Raw genomic sequence first — 16,151 nt, 5'->3', positions numbered from 1 at the left:
AAGCAAAGTGAGGAAACTAGTGATTAGCTGTATCTAAAGCCCAAGTGGCTATTTGTGATTGGTTGTCCTTAGTTTCAATTTTGTAACCTTGAGACTTTCCAAGGCATAGAGTTTGGTTTGTTTACACAGGCTGCCACAGTATTGGAGCCACCCCAGTCTGACAGCCTGCTTGCTTCATTGATTTAACACTATTAAATGGCAAAGCTGAGGTCAGAAACAGAACTTGTGTTTACTAGCCTCATGCCTATTTCACTCTCACTGTCTTCTGGAAACAAACAAAACAGAGAGATGGACAGACTCCCTGGATTCAGGATCTGATTCAGACTTCTGCAGTGTGACACAAAGCCTTTGAGGACACAAAGCCCAGGTTGCTGCCATCAGCCTTGCATGTGGACTACTGCCTGCTGCAGGGGGAAGTGCACCATGGTTCAGAGCAAAAGTCCAAATTGGCAGCCCCTGAGCAGAACCTAGAATTCAAACATGGTTGGTCTACACTGGTTTAAAAAAATCAGATGTACACATTTGTATTTCCTTTTTCTTTTGAAAAATGAAAATTATGGGAAAATAAAAATCTGGCCAACCTTGTTTTAGATGCCCTTGTGAAAAAAGAATTGATGCTTTTGAGCTGTGATGTTGAAGACTCTTGAGAGTCACTTGGGCTGCAAGGAGATCAAACCAGTCAATCCTAAAGGAAATCAACCCTAAATATTCATTAGAAGGACTGATGCTGAAGCTGAAGCTCCAATACTTTGGCCACCTGATGTGAAGAGTCAACCAATTAGAAAAGACCCTGATGCTGGGGAAGATTGAAGGCAGGAGGAGAAGGGGACAACAGAGGACGAGATGGTTGGATGGCATCACCGACTCGATGGACATGAGTTTGTGCAAGCTCCGGGAGATGGTGAAGGACAGGGAAGCCTGACGTGATGCAGTCCATGGGGTTGCAGAGAGTCAGGCACAACTGCGTGACTGAAAAGCAACAACAACAAAATCTGGCCAACCTGGTTTCAAATGCCCCTGTGGCAATGGGGCAAAGTGTTCTTTAAGTGTGGTGTCCTCTCACTTTCTGACATTCTCACCCTCCTGTTGTCTTACTCCCAGCTTCCATAGGTGTCCCCTGTCACCTATTTTGGGACTCCTGATCAACTTAGGGAATGAAGAAATTTAGCACTTCCCAGCTCTGAAAGCACATGATGACGTGATTTAGGAGCATGTCTGAAATCCCATGGGCCCACCTCAAGAGGAGATTGAGAAATGGCAGCTATTGTATTTGGACCCCGAAAATCTTCAGGCAGTGCATTTGCCTGATTCTAATAGCTTCTAAAGTACTTCTGAGAAGTTTGATAAATTGTGACCATGTAAATGTATGGCTCCCAGATGAGTAATTCTCTGATCATGAGAAATCAGAGAGTAGTTTGAGAGAGAAAATTATCTTCTGACTCTTCAGGGTGTGCTGTGTTCTTTTGAAGTAGAAGAGAATTGTCCAGAATATTCTTTTTCATAATTCTTTTAGGACCCCTGGAAAACACTTGCCTCCAAGTTTCTAACTCATCCAAACACTGAATTACTCATAATAACCATACTTTCTTCTGGAGAATCCAAGTACTGTAAACCAGCTACAATTCTTTAAAACAATAAATGGGAGGTAGTAGCGTTCCCTTTCCCTGGATAAAAAGTGAAAGCACGAAGAAGTCAAGTGAAATGGCAACCCACTCCAGCGTTCTTGCCTGGAGAATCCCAGGGACGGGGGAGCCTGGTAGGCTACCGTCTATGGGGTCGCACAGAGTCAGACACAACTGAAGCAGCAGCGTTCCCTTTCCCTGGGACGACCCAGAGGGATGGTATGGGGAGGGAGGAGGGTTCAGGATGGGGAACACATGTATACCTGTGGCGGGTTCACTTCAATATTTGGCAAAACCAATACAATATTGTAAAGTTTAAAAATAAAATAAAATTAAAAAAAAAAAAGTAAAAGCACGAAGAAGTCAAGTGATTCCCTTAGAGGGCATGGAGCATGTCAAGAGGACATCAGTGACTAAACTCTGACCCTGCCTCAGCTGTTGCTCCAGCTAGATAGTTTATCAGTTTCTTATGTTGTTAGCTGGCCCATTTTTTCCAGATTGCTTATGGGTTTTGTACATCTTAATGAATTAGCACTACACAAATGTTTGTAAAACAATTTGGCTTAGCATAGATTTGTTTGCTTCAAGAAAATGGGGATGGATTGTTTTTTATAAATTACAAAAATAATGCATGAATGTTGCCCCAAAGACAATATGGAGAAACTAAAAAGAGGAAAATAAAGATTACCTATAATGTCATAGAGAGAGATAACAATGGCTAACATTTTAGTATACACTGTACCCAACATTTTTTATGTATATAGTCAGCCATAATACAACTACACTTATATATATATATATATATGTATGTATGTATATACACTTAGGATCATAATATACAGATATTTTGTAACCTAATTTTTCCTCTCAAAATAAATCCTAAAAATCTTTTCAGGTCAGTAATATCGATCTGCACCATCATTTTAAAAGATCACAGTGTTTCATTGTATTCATACTTTTTTTATACTTTAACTAACCAATCTCCTATTGTTGACATTTAAATTTTTGCTTATTATTTTTGTAACGACTAAACAATGCTTCAGTGAGTATCTTTGCACAGTTGCCTGATATTTCTTTGAGAAAAAACACCTGAAATAGACTTTTGTGTTGAGACATAAATATTTTTAAAGCTTTTGTAGACATTGCCTTATCGCTTCTAGAACTTTGACACATTTATGCTTTCATCACCAGGGTTTGATAATGTGACAAAAAGGAGCCTTTTTAGTACTTTTTTTCTTCTTTTTTTAGCTCTACAGTTTGGGGAGAAGAAACGCAAGAAAGGAGCTTCGTTCCAAATGGTTGCATCTCTGCATAAAGTAATTTTTAATTGTATCTATTCATATATTAGCTACTTCACAATCTGCATATATTACTTATTTGTAATTTTACATCTTCTTATGAGGATAAAGTATCTGAAGTTAACCAAGTTGGAAAAGTTGAATATTATCTTGGTATTTATGGATTTTAGTGGACAATGTTTATCTCCTACTTAGATCCTGTTTATCAGCCTGGCACTCATCTTACCACTGATGGAAGTATAGGCTCATAACAACTCACAGTTGCCAGAATGGGAAGCTAAGTAATCTCCTTCCCTGCCTCTCAAGACTTTGGTCCCTCCCTTGCCTCAAGGAGATACCAACTGTAGTATAATTGGTGCATTTATGTTCAGAGCTTTTGCAGGACTCAGACTAAACTGAGTCCATGCCATTGCTTTTTTCTTCCCCTCCCCTGCTTGGCTTCCCTCCTTCTCCAGATAAATCTCTTGAACCAGAAGCTCCATCTCAGATTCTGCTTCCAGATGAAGATAAAATTTTTACAGACAGAATACTTGAGAAACAATTTCTTTCTTCAAGTTATTTTATTGCCCTTCCATAAATTATTGCTACCAAATTGCTACCAAACAGGTAGATATGATTCACAACAGAACAGTTAGATAAATATTGACTTGTCATAGGAAGAAAATAATGTATTTTGGTAAGCAGGGAAAAATGTTGAATTCATTATTTCTTTGTTGGTTTGTATCTGACTAAGATTAAATTGATCATTGTGGAGACTCTTGTGAGGTGGATTGGACTTTTTAGTGATTTCTAAGTGATTTTGTGTTGATTTATGTTCTCCATTTTAGGAAAACCTAAATAAATTAATGACTAAGCTGAAATCAACTGCACCTCATTTTGTGAGATGCATAAATCCCAATGTGAACAAAACACCAGGTAAGTAAATTTTTTTGTAATCCACACTAGGAAATTCTTTTGATTTAAGCTATGTTGAATGTCTTTCAAAGAAGCATTCACCAGTCTCTTTTATATAAGGGTAGATTTTAATAAAGAAAACTAAAATAAGTTAAAAGTGAGTTTTTCAAAACTTCCTCAAGATTGCCTTTGAATTAAGATTCAGGTGGACATGCAGAAGGATTTCACAAAGCAGACTCAATTGGGTAACGCTAGAATACTTGATATTATCATTTAAATTCCTCCTTGAATTTCATGCTAAAATGTGGATGAGCTTCTATGCCATTGTCTACAAGGGCAAAGTATAAAAAAAAGGAATTGAATAATCAATTAGGGGATTAAGGTGGATATTTCAGCAAAAAGAAAATCATTTGGTCTAAATTATCTAAATTGACCATAAAGAGAGATTCTAAATCTATTTCTAATCGTTAAGAACTCCCTCTAGTCTTGCTTCATCATACTACTATCTTTCCTTTCCTTAATAGTACCCATCTCTTTAGTTATGTACTCCTGGGCAGTAGATACTTTTTTTAAAATGTTTTATTTTTTCTCCTATTTTATTGAGATATAATTAACACGCAATGCTTATAAATTTAGGGTATACAGCATAATGGTTTGCCTTGTATACATTATGAAATGATTATAGGTTTAATTAACATCCATCATGTCTTATAGATTTCAAAACAAAGAGAAAAACATTTCCTTGTGATGAGAACTCTTAGGATTTACTCTCTTAATAATGTTCAGTATACCATACTGCAGTGTTAACTGTAGTCATCATGGTGCACATTCCACCCCTAAGACTTATTTATGTTAAAAATGGAAGCTTACACCTTTTGATGACCTTTCATCCAATTTCCCCTCCCCTCCCCTACTTCCGGTAACCACAAAATTGAATCTCTTTTTTTATGCATTTGTTTGTTTGTTTTTTAAAGATTCCATGTATAAGTGAGTGATATTTTCACCATAAGCTTCTTTGCTATTAACACCTTTGTGCAAGCATTTTTGCAGCAAACTTTCACCTACAGGACCAATTAGCCATCAAGCAATTTTGTCATAAAAGATAAAACAACAACAAAAAAAAGAGGGACATTAGAAGAATATAATTAAACATGAAAAATGAATAATAAAATTAAAAACATTGTATTGTGAAATATGAAATATTTGAATTACTTAAAATGTATGTAGATCCATGGCAATGCTGCAAGCATAGCTGATTTTACTTTGTGGGTTGAACCTAACCATTTATCTTCCAAGTCTTTGTTCATAGTTCATTATACATTTTTTTTGGCTTGTTGATTCATCTTTTTGTTCTGCACTACACTTTTTATTTTTTGCAAAAATGTCTTCCCTCAGTGAGAGAGGTGTCACTAAATACAAGAACTAAAATAGATGTTTGTAACTGAGCTTTGTGTCATGTTGTGAAAGCGTTCCACACTACTATTTGCTCTTGGCATATTGTCACATGTCTGTTGGTAGATGTTCCAGGTTCTATGGAAAATGTGGGTTCCACTCTGCACTGTGGAGGCCCTCGGCCTCTTTCAGATTCATGGAATATGAGAATGAGAGTGCTGTGCCAATGGAGAAATGAAACCAAACTGTCAGCCAGTTGAAACCAGTTATTTTATCTTTTATGGCAAAATTGCTGCATGGCCAATTAGTTATACAATGAAAACACCAGTGGGAGGAATGCTTTCAGGAAAGACATTTAGGATGAAAATATCTAGAATCATAAATGAGATCATATGGTATTTGTCTTTCTCTGGCTTATTTTGTTTAGCATAATGACCTCAAGGTCCTTTTATGTTTTCATACATGGGAGGATATCTTCCTTGTATATGGCTGAATAATATTCCATTATACATATATACCACATCTCTTTTAGCTGTTCATCCATCAAGGGACACTTAGGTTGTTTCTGTTTCTTGGCTTTTGTAGTGGACACTTTTTAATGAGTGGATAGTGCTGGGGTGAGGTCATGAGATAGGTAGGTGGTGGTGAATTATTTATGTTTTAATTAACAAAGCAAAGTTTTTACAGATATTAATTACAGGGATTGCTTTCCTTACTTCTTGGATTTGAATATTCCCAGCCTTCTCTTTTGAATTACTGGCTTTTATGGAGCTTGGTTGGAGGCTGTCAGCCTCGAAGCTGTGTATGTGACAAGCACTTACTGTCTTCGGAGCGCTAATCATCCTTGGATTAGGTAGCCAGATGTTGCTGATCCTGATTTCTGAGGTTCTGCAAAACCTTGCATTTTTATTAACATCCTGTAATTAAGACCCCAATCTTGACAGTCTGTGACCTGTTTGGGGAAAGTGTGATGCTAAACAATGATGCTGCAGTTTGAGTTTTTGCAATGCAAACACTTCATGTTCACTCATGCTGTATGTTTTTTGCCTTATTGTTTCTCATCAGCTGGGTTTCTGAATGCATCTAGGGACACTGCTTCCATCTAGCAAGGAATCTAATTAGCTGCCTCTATTTTGAAGCAATTCTGTTACCTATTAGAGTTGGCTCCCATCGAGCCAGCTCTGATATCAGCAGGGTATTTTTTTTTTAATTCTTAAGACAAAGTCATAAGAAAAGCTTCATGATCTAATCAGAACAGTTCTTCATATGTCCTTAAAGGGAATAAGCATGCCTGCTGCTATTATGTCACAGAACTCGGCTTTCGCTCCTTCTCACAGATGATCTGTTTCTGTCTGTGACAGGGATGGGAGTACAGGACTATGGATGTATGTCCTACCGCTTATCTCTGTGACCCTGGACAGAAGCAGAAAATCATCTCATTCCCATTTTCCTTATAACATTCTAGCAGGTCTTTGTTAGGAGAGTGCCATTTGGCTTCTTCCAGATGTCTTACTGAGAGCCAGATACAATGGCTTATTGGTTGGCTTTTCAAAGGCTTCTATCAGAGACTGCAGCTGCAGCTCTAGTGGGCTTCATCTCAGGAACAAAGGGGTACTAGGAGAAGGCTTATACTTTAGAACACAACTTAAGTTTTCTCAAGATCACCAGAAGAGAATGTAGGCTGGGTGTGGCCAGTTCTTCCCAAATGCGAAACAGTAAACAGAATTTTGTGGCTGTGCTTACCTTCCCCTTTCTTTGCATTCTCCCTTCTTGTAATCCCTTCCCCTTCCTACTTGGAGGTGCCAGTTCTCTTTTGTGTTTTATCCCCACTCTAGTTGATTTTTGACTGGCAAATGGATATTATACCGGCCATTTACATTAGGACAAAAATGTATTTTTTCACCTTCTAGGAGTATTTGCTTATATAATCTTGACTAACCATGAACTAAAGGATTCATCCCAGGTAAATCCTACCTAGACACTGCTACATTATAGGTGGGGACTTTGAGAGCCATCAGGCTGACAGTGAATGAGTCCTTTTAACTATCAAGTAGAGAACACCAGATTCAGACTCTTTTAACCCACGATGCAGCAACTAGGACAAAATCTAGGGTAACCATCATTTTAGACATGGACTCATGGTGAACCTCTTTCTTCAGGTGTAATGGACCCTTATTTGGTTCTACAGCAGCTGCGCTGTAATGGTGTCTTAGAAGGGATCACGATATGCCGTGAAGGTTTTCCACACCGACTGCTGTATGCTGATTTTAAGCAAAGGTAAACATACATCCTGGGATTCAAGAAGCCTGGAGCATTTCTTTTTCCCCCTTCTCTTTCTGAGTGCTTAGGCATGCATTGTTTGTTTGGTGGATATCCTCCAGACTACAGATCGATGTGTTTTGGTGGTAGTGAGATATATGATGACAGAGTTCCATTATTATTTCCCCTTAAATCCAACATCCATGTAGCTGTAATATCCTTAAATCTCTATTACTGGATAATAGACCCACATATAGAAGAAATATATAGAGAAGAACGATACAGAGGCTGAATTGAATCTCTGAAATGTTGTTGGTACTTAATCGTAGCTGCCATCCAAGCGGGCTGTTTCTTTCCTAGCAGAGCCTGTGAAAGGCAGAAAGCCAGCAGGGTATGTGGCAGGAGGCAAGAGAGGTATTTTTGCTTTCTATTTCCTGAATTCTAAAAGTGTCAATTATAAGTCATCAAGCTAATTTGAGCAAAGTATAGTAGAGTAGAAAGAGTACCTGTGTCAGTATTAAGAAGCATATTTCTAGCTCTCCACCAACTCACCATTACTACGAGGAAATCCTGGGAAAGTTCTTTAATGTCTCTGCTTCTCAGTGTCCTTATCTGTACTTAGAGACACTTAAGCCTGTCTCTTTGTCTTTCCTCTGATCCCTACTCCACTCTCCCGCTCCTTCCTCTTGAGCATAAAATCAAGTGAGGTGGTCTTGACAGCACTATGAAAAGTATAAACTATTATACCAAAGGAAAGAATTATTGCTTGTATCCTCATTATTATTGCCAAGAGTTTTGTGAAAATTGAACATATTGATAGGAGAGGTGGAAGTTTATATATATATAGACACACTTCCCTTTGCCTTACTTGTCCAAATTATTCTTTATATGCACCCCTGACCTCAGGATTTATTCTTTACTTAAATTAGGTACTACATTCTGAACCCAAGGGTGTTTCCAAAGAGCAAATTTGCAAGCAACAGAAAAGCAGCTGAAGAATTACTTGACTCCTTAGAGATAGACCATACCCAGTACCGCTTTGGAATCACTAAGGTAACCAGAGAACCACAAAGAATGCATTTGGAAAAGAGTGGGAGGAAAATCTGTATATCTGAAAATACCCATGAAAATGCAATTATAAGGCTTTTACAGCTCTTGTGACCACAAATAATACAAATAGAACTCTGTTGAGAGTGAAAACTTTGGCTATGTTGAGAGAGAAAATTTGAAAGTCAGTGCTTTTTGAAACTTAGCCTTGATTACATTGTTTTGCTCTATCATTTTTATATATTTATTTTTAATTGGAGGATAATTGCTTTACAATATTGTGTTGGTTTCTGCCATATATCAACATGAATTGGCCACAGGTATATGCATGAGATGGTTAGGTAGTATCACTCAATGGACATGAATTTGAGCAAACTCTGGGAGATAGTGAAGGACAGAGAAGCCTGGTGTGCTACAAGTCCATGGGGTTGCAAAGAGTCAGACACGACTTAGTGACTGAACACACACATATATATGTCCCCTCCTTCTTGAACCTCTCTCCCACCTCCTACCCCATCGCACCCCTCTAGGTTGTCTCAGGGCACAGGATTTGAACTTCCTGCATCATACAGCAAGTTTCCCTTGGCTATCTAATTTTACCTATGGTAATGTATATGTTTAAGTGCTACTCTCTCAATTCAGCCCACCCTCTCCTGCCCCGACTGCATCCACAAATCTGTTCTCTCTGCATCTCCTTTGCTGCCCTGCTGTAGGTTCATCAGTTCTATCTTTCTAGATTCCATATATATGCGTTAATATACGATATTTGTCTATCTCTTTCTGACTTAACTTCACCCTGTATAATAGGCTCTAAGTTCATACACCTCATTAGAACTGAGTCAAATACATTCCTTTTTATGTCTGAGTAATATTCCCTTGTGTACAACTTCTTTATTAATCTCTCTGTCAATGGACATCTAGGTTGCTTCCATGTTCTAGCTATTGTAAATAGTGCTGCGATGAACATCGGGATACATGTGTCTTCTTCAATTATGGTTTTCTCAGGGAATATGACTAGTAGTGGGATTGCTGGGCTATATGATAATTTCATTTCTAGTTTTTTAAGGACTTTCCATTCTGTTCTCCATAGTGGCTGTATCAATTTTCATTCCCACCCCAAAAGAGGGCTCCCTTTTCTCCATACCCTTTCCAGCACATATTGTTGGTAGATTTTTTAATGATGGCCTTGATTATATTTATTAATACATCTTTATAATTACTTATCTAAGCAAGTTTGTGCCAAGATATAAAATAATTAATCAACTTTAGGGTGATAAAAAATGTTTATATACATCAGAGCTAGACAAAATTGAATCAACTTACTGGAGATAACTGCCTGTCTGCATGTGAACAGATTCATCCATAAGTATGCTCTCAGGAAATTAATTCTGAAAGACTGCCTGAGTAACTAAAAACAGTAAAATCAACCCTACTATCCAAAACGTTAGTCCAAAGCTAATTTCCTTAAATTTGATTCACTAAATTCTGCTTCATCTTGGAGATTTTGGCAGATCCACATATTTTGGGAAACCGCTAACACATTTGGTTTTCACCTGACAGTGTCAGGGTGTTTCTAATGACATCCATGTGTTAAGTTGCTTTAGTCATGTTTGACTCTTGTGACCCCGTAGACTGTAGCCTGCCAGCCTCCTCTGTCCATGGAGTTCTCCAGGCAAGAATACTGGAATGGGTTGCTATTTCCTTCTGGGGATCTTTCTGACCTAGGGATCAAACCCGAGTCTCCTGTGTCTCCTGCATTGCAGGCAGATTCTTTACTGCTGAGCCACTGGGAAAGCCATAAAAGGGCCAGGTTATTTAAAGGAGAATTGGAGGATGTATGATAAAGAGCTTACAGAAAAAGAAATCTGTTGGACATGCTTATAAAATGTTACTCAACTCCTACATTTTGAGTACCTGTTTCTGCTGATTTTTACTCCTGGTACCTTGCTTCCTTGTATGTTTAGTTATTTTTGTTGTGTACTGCTTACCTAGGCTAGGACTATTATGAGTTGAGGGGCTTCCCAGGTAGCACTAGTGGTAAAGAATCCACCTGCCAATGCAGAAGACTTGAGTTTGGTCCCTGGGTTGGGAAGATCCCTTGGAGAAGAGCACGGCTACCCACTCCAATATTTTTGCCTAGAGAATCCTATGGACAGAGAAGCCTGGTGGTCCATAGGGTCACAAAGAATCCAACATGACTGAAGTGACTCAGCACGCAACATAAATTGAGAGCCTCCTGAAGCACAAAATCTGAGGCAGCACTCACTTGTGGTGTAAGTACTGACTTGTACAACCCTGAAAGTGAGTGCTGCCTTAACATTTGTGCTTTAAGTACCTCACTCACCTCATCCTGACCCTTACTAATGATTCTTAAAAAAAAAAAATTATGTGTATTTTTTTTTATCGTCTAAGATGAAGGTGACTTTCTCTAGAGCAGTGGTCAACAAACTATGGCCTAAGGGCCATATCAATGGCCTATTTTTTATATGGCCCCCTTGCTAAAAATGATTTGGCATTTTTAAAGAGGAAGAAAAATGAAAAAAGAGGAGGAGGCACAGGTAGAGGAGGTGGGGAGAAGGGAGGGAGTGGGTGTGGGAGTAGAGGTTCTACAGAGACTGAGTGTGGCCTGCAAAACCTAAAAATTTTCACTATCTGGCACTTTACAGATAAAGTGTGCAGACCCCTGCCTGGGCCTAGCTTCAAATTAAAACCAAGTTCCTTAAACAACCTAGACATAGCTAATAGATTGGGAGGAGGACAGTCTAAGTTCTTAAAGAACTAATACAACCACAGGATTAAATGAAGTTTTTTGCTTTGGCAAGCTTTAGGTTTATAAAACCAAACTTTCTAGAATGTACATTTTACACATTATGAAAAATTAACAAGAAATAGAACTGATCATCAAATACATTAGTTGCTCATATGGCCATTCAATAGACATTTACTGAATGCCCACTAGGACTGGAACTGACATCTGACATTTCTTTTAGGTGCTTTTAAAAGCTGGCTCTCTGAGCAAACTGGAAGCCATGAGAGATGAGAGATTATCAAAAGTCTTCACATTGTTCCAAGCCAGAGTACGGGGAAAACTGATGCAAATCAAATTCCAAAGGATTCTGGAAGAGAGGTATGATATCCCACCCTGCACCCCCACTGCTAGAGCAACAGTGTGCCTCAGTCTAGGCGACTTCTCACTGCCTTATAATGAGTCAGGGTAGAGAGCTCTGCCACCTTTGCTTAGTCTGGGACTTAATGTGAAATTTTTAAAATTATGTAACACCAAACAGAGCACAAACGGCTTTTATTACCCTAACTAAGAATAAGCATAATTCAGATATTTCTTGCATTGCTTCCAGTCTTCCCTTTGGAGGGATTCTTTATAGTTGGCAAAGTCTGGCTCTCTGAGAGTGGTGTGACTCATAATTCAAAACAGAAGCAGACCTAGAAGGGCTGGCAGGCATCTCACAGCCAACTCTGTGGGGAAATTTGCTGTAAAGCAGGTATGTTTTCTGACCACTTTACAGCGTCCCCTGGGTCAGAAACTGATTCTTGGTGACATGTAACCATAACTCTCTTACTTCAATTCAGGCAGGTTCACTAGGGACATCTATCACCACCTCTGGACACTGAGTGTAGGTTTTGTTAATCCTTTAATATAATTATGGAAAAGCAAGCTCCAAACAAAGGGATTTTGAGCAAGGGGTTCTGTGGTTGTCATATTTACTTTTTGCTGTAGATAGGTCCACAGGTCTTGGTATGATTTGCTTACTTGACAGTTGTTAATTCCTTCTGTTTCCCCAAAGAAGAGAGAAACCATTACATTATCAGAGATATCAGAGAGACGTCTCCTAAGAGTTTTCCATGACTCCCATATAGTATCCAACATGGTATGGGAGTTTATGAGAGTTCAGGGATCAGGAGATATGACTTCTGTTACAGGTTTTGTAAACTTGTATGAGACTCTTAATTTTCTCAGTTCACCTCCTTCACCTCTAAAATGAGGTATTTACTATCCATCCTGTCTAAATGACTTTAGACATTTAACAAATGACTTTAAAAGAATTATTATGAAATATTTCAAACACAAAAAATAGAGAAAATACTATAATGTGTACTCATGGAGCTGTCATAAAAGTATATCAATTCCTAACATTTTCTCTGCAATTCCTCACAACTTAAAAATAAATAAATTAATAGACAAAGTAGAAGCCTTTCATGTATTTCTTCCTTGATCCAGGTCTTATTCCTAGCTCCCCAGATCCTGAATTTGTGTTTGTCACTCTGTTTCATTCAAGTTTCACATATAAAACAGAAAAAAGCCACAGTTATCAAGACGGTATGGTACTGGCACAAAGACAGAAATATTGATCAATGGAACAAAATAGAAAGCCCAGAGATAAGTCCACGCACATATGGACACCTTATCTTTGACAAAGGAGGCAAGAATATACAATGGATTAAAGACAATCTCTTTAACAAGTGGTGCTGGGAAAACTGGTCAACCACTTGTAAAAGAATGAAACTGGAACACTTTCTAACACCATACACAAAAATAAACTCAAAATGGATTAAAGATCTCAACATAAGACCAGAAACTATAAAAATCTTAGAGGAGAACATAGGCAAAACACTCTCCGACATACATCACAGCAGGATCCTCTATGACCCACCTCCCAGAATATTGGAAATAAAAGCAAAAATAAACAAGTGGGACCTAATTAAACTTAAAAGCTTCTGCACAACAAAGGAAACTATTAGCAAGGTGAAAAGGCAGCCTTCAGAATGGGAAAAAATAATAGCAAATGAAGCAACTGACAAACAACTAATCTCAAAAATATACAAGCAACTCCTACAGCTCAACTCCAGAAAAATAAATGACCCAATCAAAAAATGGGCCAAAGAACTAAATAGACATTTCTCTAAAGAAGACATACAGATGGCTAACAAACACATGAAAAGATGCTCAACATCACTCATTATCAGAGAAATGCAAATCAAAACCACTATGAAGTACCATTTCACACCAGTCAGAATGGCTGCGATCCAGAAGTCTACAAGCAATAAATGCTGGAGAGGGTGTGGAGAAAAGGGAACCCTCTTACACTGTCGGTGGGAATGCAAACTAGTACAGCCACTATGGAGAACAGTGTGGAGATTCCTTAAAAAACTGGAAATAGAACTGCCTTATGATCCAGCAATCCCACTGCTGGGCATACACACTGAGGAAACCAGAAGGGAAAGAGACACGTGCACCCCGATGTTCATCGCAGCACTGTTTATAATAGCCAGGACATGGAAGCAACCTAGATGTCCATCAGCAGATGAATGGATAAGAAAGCTGTGGTACATATACACAATGGAGTATTACTCAGCCATTAAAAAGAATACATTTGAATCAGTTCTAATGAGATGGATGAAACTGGAACCTATTATACAGAGTGAAGTAAGCCAGAAAGAAAAACACCAATACAGTATACTAACACATATATATGGAATTTAGAAAGATGGTAACAATAACCCTGTGTACGAGACAGCAAAAGAGACACTGATGTATAGATCAGTCTTATGGACTCTGTGGGAGAGGGAGAGGGTGGGGAGATTTGGGAGAATGGCATTGAAATATGTATAATATCATGTATGAAACGAGTCACCAGTCCAGGTTCGATGCACAATACTGGATGCTTGGGGCTGGTGCACTGGGACGACCCAGAGGGAGGGTATGGGGAGGGAGGAGGGAGGAGGGTTCAGGATGGGGAACACATGTATACCTGTGGCAGATTCATTTCGATATTTGGCAAAACTAATACAATACTGTAAAGTTTAAAAATAAAATAAAATTTAAAAAAAAAATAGAAAAAAAAATAAAACAGAAAAAGATGTAACATTTTTCTGTAGTTACTCACAATATATTCTGAAAAATAAATAAACAGACACAGTTGAAGTCCCTTGTGTATTTCTCCCTTGATCCAAGTTCTACAGAGATATGCAGATATCCTTAAAAGGTTACATGATTCTGCAAGTTTTTAGTCTCCATGGAAACATTGTGTGTCTGTTATCTTAAAATTTGTTCTTTACACGCAGTACTAGTTTTGAAATTAGTTGATATTGATAAATCTACGGCTAGATTATTGATCTTAATTGTTGGACAATATTCTGTTGCATGAATATACTACAATTTATTTATCCACTTGCCAGCTCAATTAAACTTATTTATAATTTTTTATATACAAACAATTCTGCAGTGATATTTTTATAAATGTCTCCCCTTGCACATAATCAAGAGTTTCTTGAGCATGGTGGTGGTGGTGGTGGTTTAGTCGCTAAGTTGCCTCTGACTCTTGCGACCCCATGGATGGTAACCCACTAGGCTCCTCTGTCCATGAGATTCTCCAGGCAAGGATACTGGAGTGGGTTGCCATTCCTTCTACAGGGGATCTTCCCAACCAAGGAATCGAACCCGGATCCCCTGCATTGCAGGCAGATTCTTCCCCTTATAAGGGAAGCCCTTCTTGAGGGTAGTGTGACTCAAAGTGCTGGTGCAATGGCTGATAGTATGTAGGTAGCAGCTGGCCAAGGCTCACACTTTGAGTGGCATTTCTCTAGGTATGAATTATAATATTAGGTTTTAGGCTATACACAGCTCCAGCTTTATGAGATGTCGCCAAAATGCTTTTCATTTTACTCTTTACCAGAAGTTTATGGAAGTCCCATGACTCCATATCCTCATCAACTTGTGGCATTTCAATTTCAAAGACTTGCCAAACTGGGTCATATTTCTGACTTTGGGGGAAGATATAATTTTCCTCTTAATATCATGTTTTCCATAGATTTTTTTTGTAGATATGAAATGTTATATAGAGGACATTTGTGCCATCTTATTTTGTTAATCATGTTTACCAAGAAATGATTAAATTCCTTTTTTGCATCTATGAAATAATTACATGGTTGGGCTTCCCAGGAGGCACTAGTGGTAAAGAACCAGCTTGCCAGTGCAGGAGACACCAGAGACAGGGGTTTGATCCTTGAGTCAGGAAGATCCCCTGGAAGATGGAATGGCAATCCCCCTCCAGTATTCATACCTGGAGAATCCCAAAGAGAGAGGAGCCTGGTGGACTGCAGTCCATGGGGTCACAAAGAGTCAGACACGACTGAGCAACTAACACTTTCACTTTCACTCTTTCTCCAGTAACTCATAAATGTGTTAAGTTAAATTAATAGATTAACAATATTAAACCCACTTTGTTTATGAAATATGATCTTTTTCATACATTGTGGTGTTGGTTATAATATTATAGTATTTCTGCATCAATGTTCGTGAATAAGTTTGGCCTGTAATTGTTTCCCCTGCTTTTATCTGACTTTTAATTGAAGTTAGCTTAATCTCATAAAAGAGTTAGGCAGTGTTTCCTCTTTTCAAAACATGAAATGATTTATTTTGATTATTTATTTTTGAGTTTTTGGTAAAATTTGCCTATAAAACCATCCAGATCTGGTATTTCTTTCATGATAGATTTTTCAGATTTGATTTAATTTATTTAATAGTTATAGGCCTATTGAGATTTTGTTCTTAGATCAATTTCTTTAGAAAAAGAAATTTTACATATTTAAAAAATCTTCCAATTTGCTAGATTATAATTTT

At 38.1% G+C, this 16,151-nt stretch overlaps 1 protein-coding gene across 1 annotated transcript in view; it reads left to right on the top strand.

Annotated features, from left to right (window-relative positions):
- The window catches only part of LOC102272410 (myosin-15), a 100,989-nt gene that overhangs the window by 1,848 nt on the left and 82,990 nt on the right, over positions 1-16,151 (top strand). The window contains exons 3-7 of the mRNA XM_070357586.1: positions 2,871-2,938; positions 3,748-3,835; positions 7,366-7,483; positions 8,395-8,518; positions 11,503-11,639. Of these exons, the coding sequence (XP_070213687.1) occupies positions 2,871-2,938; positions 3,748-3,835; positions 7,366-7,483; positions 8,395-8,518; positions 11,503-11,639 (535 nt within the window). The remainder of the gene's footprint in view (positions 1-2,870; positions 2,939-3,747; positions 3,836-7,365; positions 7,484-8,394; positions 8,519-11,502; positions 11,640-16,151) is intronic.

Source organism: Bos mutus, chromosome 1 (genome assembly GCF_027580195.1).
Source record: "Bos mutus isolate GX-2022 chromosome 1, NWIPB_WYAK_1.1, whole genome shotgun sequence".
NCBI classification, from domain to species: domain Eukaryota; kingdom Metazoa; phylum Chordata; class Mammalia; order Artiodactyla; family Bovidae; genus Bos; species Bos mutus.
This window is presented reverse-complemented; position numbering and strand designations above follow the sequence as displayed.